We start from the raw sequence: 10000 nt of genomic DNA, 5'->3' as shown, positions 1-10000 counted from the left end.
CACATACACACACACACACACACACACATACACATACACATACACATACACATACACATACACATACACATACACATACACATACACATACACATACACATACACATACACATACACATACACATACACATACACATACACACACATACACACACACACACACACACACACACACACACACACATACATACACATATATACACACACACACACACATACATACACATATATACACACACACACACACACATATATATACACACACACACACACATATATATACACACACACACATACACACACATACACACACATACACACACACACAAAAAAAGTTGAACAATTTTAACCCAATGCCACAGGGGAAAATTAATTAAAGAATGGGGAAAAAGCTGTGCTCATTTTCTATATTTTTTGTGAAATGTCTATGCACACAGATAGCTCTGCTAGTGCTTAGCCACAAAGGAGTCAATTATTAGCCCGAGACCTTACGTGATTTGAATTTGCAGTAAAAATGTATTTTTTACTAGTGCTATGAATATCAATGGTGTTATTTTTATTATAAACATTATAATTACTATATGTTATAAACATTAGTAACAGCAAAATAAGATAATTTTTTAAATCAAAGAAAAGGGTAAACAGGCAGGACAGGAAATACTCATAATTGGCTCATTGGGGACTTAGTACCAATGTAGCCATCTATGTGTAAAAACACTCAAAAAAGTAACTCACAATGGGCATAGCACATACGTACACATCATGCCCGTCGGCACTGGGTTAAGAGAACCCTTACATTTTACTTCTTTTTCTTCTGCACACATTTAACTTTACTCAATAACCTTTACCCTTATTTTTATCATAAAATTCATAAAATCAAAAGGAAAATCAAATTCCCAGCATGCAGGTTTACAAAAACTTCCAACTTAAGAGCAAGTTACACTGGGGTCAACAGGATACAAGGTAAATACCATCTGACTAACCTTTTTCTTTGGGGAGGCATCTTCTGTTTTCGTTGCTTCTGCTTCTTCAAAATTTCTCTTGGGTCTGAGGATGTGATTATTACATATTAGGACAATAGTTTAATCCACAAAAATGGTGCTTTGTGATCTTCAGTACAAATACATGAGAGAAGCCTTTTGAGACTTCTCCCTCTTCAGATAAAATAATTATAGATTTAGAAGAAAAAAACAAGGTAAAACTAAATTTATTGAAAGTGAGACTTACTTTCAATAAATCTAGTTTTAATTGTGGGTTTTTCTACCATAGTATCAACACTGCAGTGTGTTTTCACCATTCAATTCTAGATTTATTCACCTTTGAAGAGATATCTGCAAATGAGGGAAATATAAGCTGCAGAAAAAAGTAACACTTTCAGCATTACTCACTTGAATTTGTATTGTACTTTTGGTGTTGTTCCATCACTGCATTTCATTTCAGACAACTTCTCTCTGATATCATTGGCTGCTTTTTCTGACCCAAACGACACTGTGAAGACCCTATAAAAAAAAAAATGTATTATATAAGTCATTAAACATATTTACATAAATTTGAAATTTGAAAATTGAAGGCCTATTCACAGATACTTCTCACCTTCAGGTAAAGTTTTTACAACATTCCACAAACTTCCATACAGAACGTATATAAATATTTAATCATAAAATACAAAGTTTTCTAATACATGGATACCAACATCTCTCACATGCACTTACCTCTCTCTCACATGCACTTACACCTCTCTCTCACACGCACTTACCTCTCTCTCACACGCACTTACCTCTCTCTCACACGCACTTACCTCTCTCTCACATGCACTTACCTCTCTCTCACATGCACTTACCTCTCTCTCACATGCACTTACCTCTCTCTCACATGCACTTACCTCTCTCTCTCACATGCACTTATCTTTCTCTCACCCACTCTCACACACCTCTGACTCTCACTCACTTTAGGTGGTATGAACCCATTAACACTAGGAGGGAATGTATACAGTAGTTGCAGTGTATAAATGGAGCCTCTCTTCTCTGAAAATTCATTGAATGAGGTCAACAGGTAAGGTCAGGTAGACCTAATAATGGATTCCTTGGTAACAAAGCACTTGTAAAACCATCTTTTCTTAAATAAAATTGACATGAACTGCAGTAGAAAGTAAATAGCTGACACCAAAGGATTATTATACTAAAGACTGAGTTTTGTGACACCATTTATTAATGGTAAGATAGGAGTCCTTTACCACATGCTACTCTTTCCAAGCACACCAAGATAGGTGTTCTGAAGGCCTATTCCTTAGTGTTAATTATAACTGATCGGGTGAGGCTTTGCAACCAGACTTTTCAAGTCTTATTAATACATACATGACATGCAATATACAATACACATGTGCTGCAAATGCATATACAAATATATGTATACATGCATACATATACATACACCCATTGCAAGTATACAAATTTGTATATATCTATATACATTAATGCATTAAGGTTTCACTGACCTGTGGAATGAAATGTGATTTGCATTCTTTCCGATCTCGATGAGCTGTTTGGCCTCCTTAGCATCAAACTCCCCCTCTGGCTTTCTTACAAACAGGCTTTTAGGGTCCTTAAAAGGTGAAAATAAATTACATTTACATATTCTCAAATCATATTTGACATTTTAAATCAGTTATCTTCAATTAATTTAAATATTAGTAGGGCTTCTATTTGCCTGACCTAAGTTTAATTCTAAGCTTAATATCAATAACTGTATTGAAATCTGTCTTTTCCAATAAAAAAAAAAAAAAAAGAAGTAATGAGAGAACTACTAAGAGGTCTTCTAACTTTTTATAAAATACTGTGCACATAAAAATTCAAATTATATAGTATTAAGCATACTGTAAATTAACTTACAGTCTCCGGCGCGTCAGTTCTTTGTTCAGACCTGTAATCAAGTCAGAAAAACAAAATTTGAGATATTGGAAAATAAGTAAATATTCAGTCATCAAATATACACATATATGGGACAGATTTAAAACTTCAAAAAGCAGTCTTTTTTTTACTCACCTTGAGAAACAATAATCCACCTTGCAAGTATTTCCACTCTTGAACTTCATTTTATTTAAAGTTTCTTTAGTTTTGTTAGCAGCTTCTTCTGTGTGGCAGTAAATATATAAACCTCTGGAAAAAAAAGAAAGAAAAAAATATATATATATATATCTTGTGGTCCATATATGCAGTATATTTCCTCTACTCTACTCCCAGACTCTTTTGTGTGTGTGTGTGTGTGTGTGTGTGTGTGTGTGTGTGTGTGTGTGTGTGTGTGTGTGTGTGTGTGTGTGTGTGTGTGTGTGTGTGTGTGTGTGTGTGTGTGTGTGTGTGTGTGCGCGCGCGCGCTTGCACTCAGTAAACGGGTTTAAATTGGACCATCAGCAAGCTATGACTGGAAGAGTTCCATGGAGGACACTACTTCCTGGCTTAGGATCCTATTCCTGCCCACTGTAATTAGATCTTACAAAAAATATCAAAAAGTTACAGATTGTTGTTATTATTATTGCAGAGATATAAAATACCTATAGAGATGATATGGAGTTTGTCTTGTACCATCTTGATACAGTATATCAAATGACCAATATCGAAATTGGAAAATGGTAAAAAATCAAAAAACCGCTTACATAGAAAGAGCATTGCTGAGGAGGGTCAAGTAGTCTGGACACACTAGTGTCACCAGGAGAGTTGCTACTCAGGTATGCCTTGATTTTGGGCCACATGCAGGCAGTAATGCAACTTCTTTACAATTATAGTAAAAGGTATGTGACCAATATTTAATTGTAAGGGGTTTTTATATAACTAAAAAATACAAAAATTTTAACTGCTTACCTGCAAAATGTGTAGTTTGCTTTCTTTCCTGTTTCTAGTAATTTCTCAGTAGTTTCTTTGCTAAATGGTGGTGTTCTTATGTACAGACCACATGGATCACATTCCTGTCAGAAATAAAGTAATGCTTCAGTTTGAAAAAAAAATTTCCTTTTTTTTTATAGCAACTTCCAAAAGGTTTTACAATTACTTATACTTAAATAAGACTTCATATACCCTACATCCTGATATTGCAAAACGAACTGAAATTTGAAAAATTTCTGAAAAAATACTCACTGGCTTAGGTCTGTTTTCCATTCCACCCCTGCCCCCTCTGAAGCCACCTCTGCCTCCTCTGAAGCCGCCCCTGCCCCCTCTGAAGCCTCCCCTGCCTTCATTGAAGCCACCGCCCCTGCCCCCTCTGAAGCCACCTCTGCCCCCCCTGAAACCACCCCTTCCTCCTCTGAAGCCGCCCCTGCCTTCTGAGAAACCTCCTTTGCCTTCTGAGAAGCCACCCCTGCCCCCACGGAAGCCTCCTCTGCCCCCACGGAAGCCTCCTCTGCCTCCACGGAAGCCTCCTCTAGGACTGCTATCAACCTTTGCCTGGAATGAATAAATAAACACCTCATGATACCCTCAAAAAATAATACTAAAGAACAAAAAATTATATATATATACTTTTTTTTGCAAATATTCAACTAAAAGCACCTAAACTTTATCCTTTACTTTCAACAAATATTTAGTATAGAGCATAATAATTTTTGAGTCTGGTTTACAGAAGCACATATGAGGAGCATCTGGTCTGATTTTTTTAATGAATCTGAAAAGCATCAAATATTTGGGGGGGAAAATCTCATCAGCTCAGACAACAAATCAGCAGTTTCATATGTAAATAAGAAAAAATAAATGTGCTATGAGTAGAAAATGTATGAATGATAATGAACATATTCCTAATACAAGAGATGTATTTAATTGGTTTTGAAACAGGATAAATGTCTCTTGCACTGTGAAGATATTCATTCTCATTCATACATTTACTACATATATTGATTGGTGCATGCAAAGAGTACATCTCAGAGTCTCCTCACCTCCTCTACTGATACTGTGTATATCAAGGTGGTGTGCATTTGCACCCATTACTCTTAAGTTTTCTTTAGAAAAAAAAAAAAAAAAAAATCAAATACAGAATCACCTAGCATTCTGGGGTATCACAGAATGGCTGGCAAGTCTATCCTAGCATAGATACACAGTCAGTACACGAGGTGTACTCAGCATTCACCAAAGTTCTGGGTAGAGTGTAATAATCTGTTACTCTGAATCCTCTGAGTAACCATTTCATTATAATTAAATTTAGGTTAAAGAAAATCAGAGTAAGGATACTGCAGAAAAGGAGATAAAGAGGAAAATGCAAGGAAAAAAGGGACGATTCTCCCCTCCCCTCACCCCAGGTGAGAAAGCGGACACGAAAAATATAATTATAAATGGTGGGGAGTTCTACCCAATTTCACATAATCCAAACCCCCCATGGTAATCGTACAAAGCGTCCTAACCAATAAACCAACCTAACCTAAACCTTGTAGGATTTATACACTACGATCTATACCCCCATAGTAATATATACACCCAGCAAGGGGGTTATGCCCCACTGGACACCCATATTAATATATATCCCTAGTCAGGGAGCTATGACCCCTGGACCCCCATATTAATATATATCCCTAGCCATGCATCCAACCTAACTGCATAGCCAAGGGGTTTTGTCCCCTGCACCACCAGGAGGCCAATATGCTCTGGTTATATAAAGTCATTAATGAAATGTTAACTCAATTTTTCACAAACCCGAGCCCAATTTCTGTCCAAAAAGGCACAAAAAAAAAAAGAGAAATCAGCCAGTGAAGCCCTCTTTGCAAGTCTACCTATATCTACAGGATATCACAATCCAAATCCCCAATGGTACTCGCACAATGCGTCCTAACCAATAAACCAACCTAACCTTAACCCTGTGGGATTTATACACTACGATCTATATATTCCCTGGGCCCGCGTGGTATTAGCCTAGCCTGGACCAGCCTGGACCAACCTGATAAGCTGGCCCACTCACATGTTATATGCACTTAGCCCCTGGCTAGGTGCATATAACAGTGTAAGGCTAAATTACACTGAAAAGGAGAAAATGATAACTTGTAATAGGCAACTTTTATGTAAACACAGATGTTCACACATCAGAGACCTCAGTGCCCTGATAAAGTCAACCAAGTGAAGCTGTATCTCGTTACGCTCTGTTGACTCGCTCGCAGACAAACTTTTTACTTATTCACTTGTGACCTTATTGCAACCAAAAACCATGGGTAAACGGTCTGACAAGAAAAGGAGGTTGTTGCGAAACCTTCAGAAAGCTAACAAACAGAAAATAATTAAAGAAACTGTGTGTGTGTGGCAGGCACCTCAGTGCGGTGATAGTGAGGCGGAAGACTGCGGGGGCGTGGGGGAGGCTCGTCGCGTGGCAAGAGCCTTACCACAACCCTCAACATTGAGGGATAGGCCTACGCCTGCTGGCCTTTGTAATGTGCCACCATTTGTCTTCACACACGAGATGCCTGAGGCTGACACAAGATGTGAAGAGTAATGTGGAAAATACATTTTCTAAAAAATATCTGGTGTCAGACGAACAGTTACAGGGAATTATGTTTCTCATTCATTGCCCCACAGAACAGTGCATGGGAAGACCCATGATAAAACCTACTGAAAATGCATTTGATTCAGATATCACAATAGTGTGCCCCTCATGTCAGATGATGTAGGCCCCCACAGAAACATGGTCCCTTCACGGAGATGAACCTTGTAAATGTGTATAGCAGCATAGTCACTGGTGTAGGTCGGGAAGGTCTTCAAAAAAGTACAGGATATTTTCCGAGAAACAACTTCAGTGCAGGCACTTACAGCAGGCACTGTACATATCTGTATAAACAGATGACACCGTATTATGACTGGCTCATGGCACAGTGCCGTAAAAAGGTCACCAATTATTACCTTTCACACAACCTTAGATTCCGAGTTCAGTTCGTTAGTCGAGCCACTGTGCAAGAACACAATTTTGGAAAAGGGGGTCTGATGACGCATATGTTTGGCACTAACACCAGCGTAAGAAAGTCCCAGGAAATCCAGGAATAGAGACCAGAGGAACACAGTGCCTCCATCAAGACAAGGAAGCCAAAGAGAAAATTAGATTTCTCTGAGGATTACCAGCCTGGTGCATACTAGCACTAAGTACACATAGCCCCCGTCATAGAAAAACGGCAGTAATATTCTCGTAAGAAATGAGAGGGGGACCTCCACAACATGGGATCACCTTGACGTGGTGTGGAGGTTACATGTTCTCATATTATAGTATAGTAAATGAACCAATCTAATTGATACATCTTCAGTGTGTAGAGATACTGGGTCAGTGTTGCATTATCAACCTCGACTTTAACTAGCAATTATATTGTCCTTTATATCTTTATGGAGGTAACTTTATTTTTACGGACGTCCTTAAAACGCGCACATAGGTGCAACATTCAAACGCAATTTTCTCGAGACTGTTTTTTCACCTTTTTTTTTTACCCCCAGGGTAAAACCACATACCTATCTATAGCGAACGACCAAACTTTTCTTCGCTTCCATCTGTGGTCTGAATTCCTAGGTTTCTAATCACTTTTCGGCATTTCGGACACTCGTTTGGCTCAAATACCAGGCTGAGATATATAAACTAATGTCAATTTGTTCTAAATATCTACTAGATGGCTTTAAAAATGACAAGGAATCAACGCAACGCTTAAAATTTAACATTTCTCACCAGTGTTTCTGAACGGATGGCGTTGCACAGCCTGTCAAATCTCCCGGTGGAAAAACACGCATACACACAAGGTTATTGTACAAAAAAGTGTAAATAATTACCAAAATACGTATAGGAAGTATAGTAGAAGTAAAAGGATTCATTAAATATATGAATTCGGAAAAATGGCCACTGTTAATTACTAAAGAATCGTTAATTACAAGTGCATAGCAATACATAGACTACTTGATAGATTGCAGTAATGAGTTTTGCATCACATTTGTATTGGTCCCCCCAAGGTAAACATGAATGGGGAACTTAGTCCTAGAGCGGTGTCATGCAGAGCCTATTTTTGTCATTTCCTGGTAAATATTAGACCGCTGCAGATTAACCTGTATTGACTCTTACTTTATTTTCTATGCTCCACAAGATGGCAGTGTCCATTTTGCTCTATCCCCTTGGGTCGCTCATGGTGACATTAACCATCATTTCTCTACAGACAAGTCTCAGTGATGTCTATCATGCAAGTACAGTTTGTTTACTAGGGATCTGTTACAAGAGTGATGTACCCTCCAGAGACAAAGTCCCAAAATCAGGGTATCATGCAAACCCAAAATCCAATTGCTACTTTTCCTACCTTCTATTTATTCCCTAGACAATAGATAAGACAACAAATAAGGGTTAATTTTCCGAATATGACAATCGGGTCTTCCCTTACAATATTTATATCATCAGATTTGTCCTCGTGTGATGAGAACGAATCTGATGATAATCTCCGTCGGATTCTCCAGCCGACAATCTTGATGTGATTTGATAAGTCCCGATAGCAGGGGAGGGCATGAAGTAGATCAGGGAAATTACGGGGTAAAACAGGCTTAAATAAGCAAAATAGAGAACAGAAATGTACAAAACAAGCACAAAAAACGCTTAAAATCAGCAAATGAAACTCTACGGACATTGCTGCCACATTTGAAAGTCTACAGACCGACGCGCCAATTTTCGAAAAACTCTACGGGAACCAAAGCAAAAAATCTACGGGATTTCATATGATCCAGATCCCCTGTGGTAATCGTATAATGCGTCCTAACCAATAAACCAACCTAACCTAACCCTGTGGGATTTATACACTACGATCTATATATTCCCTAGCCAGGGGGCTCTGCCCCCTGGACCCCCGTAGTATTAAATGCGCCTAGCCAGGGGGCTTCGCCCCCTGGACCCCCGTGCTGATATGTACGCCTAGCCAGGGGGCTACGCCCCCTGGACCCCCTTAGAAGTATATACGCCTAGCCCCAGGGTTAAACCACAAACCTTTATAAAGCGAGAGATCGAACTTTTCAGCGCTTCCGTCTGTCAGAATTGTTTGGTTTCTAATCACTTTTTTCGGCATTTGGGGCACTTGTTGGGCTCAAATATCAGGCTTTGATTGAGAATAATGTCCATTTGTCCTGTATATCCACCAAAAGACTTTAAAAATGACACGGAGTCGACGCAGCGCTTAAAACGAAACATTTCTCACCGGTGTTTTTCACTGAATGGCCGCCGGGACGACCTGTCAAATCTCCCGGTGAACACACGCATGCGCACAAGGTTATTGTTCAGAATAGCGTAAATAACTCCCAAAAGACGTAAAAAAAAAGTATAATAAAACTAGAATAATGCATTACATACATGAATTCGGGAAAACAGACGCTAGTAATGACAAAATAAGCCTTCTCACAAGCGCGTAGCAATACATGGACTACTTGATGGATCGCAGTAATGAGTTACGCGTCACATTTGTTATGATCCTCGCAAGGTAAACATGGAAGGGGACTTAGAAAATGAAGGGGCCATCTTCTGTCTTCTCTGTCCTGTATCTCCCTTATTTTAGATATCCGAACCTATCACCATAGATGAAAAGTGTCTTACTTTTCGTCAAGGTATCCACTCCACACACTTATTTTACTGTACTTTTTGTGTGACATGCACGGAAAATTTTCCCAAATAAGACCTATGTGAGGGTGCTGTGGACTTGGTCTCTGAGCGGTGATATGCAGTGGATATTTTTGTCATTTCACGGTAATACTTTGACTGGTGATACCATTCACTCTAAGTGTTTTGAGCCATGAAGAAAAGCTAAAATGAACAGTGTCACTTAGCACTATATTTCTACTGATTTTCTCTATTCCAAATAAGGTAAATACAGTGCTCAGATGAGGGTTCTGGTATGGAACCCCTGCTGGGCAAATGCAGCAACCAAGCTGGGGTCCCTCAAGCCTGTGGGGGAACCCACAACAAAGCTGGGGTCCCTCAAGCCTGTGGGGGAACCCACAACAAAGCTGGGGTCCCTCAAGCCTGTGGGGGAACCCACAAC

General features: G+C 39.0%; 1 protein-coding gene across 1 annotated transcript in view; it reads right to left on the bottom strand.

Annotated features, from left to right (window-relative positions):
* LOC125031265 (MATH and LRR domain-containing protein PFE0570w-like) overlaps positions 1-10000 on the bottom strand; it is an 11655-nt gene that overhangs the window by 871 nt on the left and 784 nt on the right. The window contains exons 2-8 of the mRNA XM_047621926.1: positions 4128-4433; positions 3855-3958; positions 3042-3155; positions 2889-2919; positions 2495-2601; positions 1389-1499; positions 984-1047 (exon numbers count right to left, since the gene is read on the bottom strand). Coding sequence (XP_047477882.1) covers positions 984-1047; positions 1389-1499; positions 2495-2601; positions 2889-2919; positions 3042-3155; positions 3855-3958; positions 4128-4433 — 837 coding nt within the window. The remainder of the gene's footprint in view (positions 1-983; positions 1048-1388; positions 1500-2494; positions 2602-2888; positions 2920-3041; positions 3156-3854; positions 3959-4127; positions 4434-10000) is intronic.

This window comes from Penaeus chinensis, chromosome 12, assembly GCF_019202785.1.
Source record: "Penaeus chinensis breed Huanghai No. 1 chromosome 12, ASM1920278v2, whole genome shotgun sequence".
Taxonomy (NCBI): domain Eukaryota; kingdom Metazoa; phylum Arthropoda; class Malacostraca; order Decapoda; family Penaeidae; genus Penaeus; species Penaeus chinensis.
The sequence above is the reverse complement of the archived record's forward strand: the minus strand, read 5'-3'. Positions and strand labels throughout refer to the sequence as shown.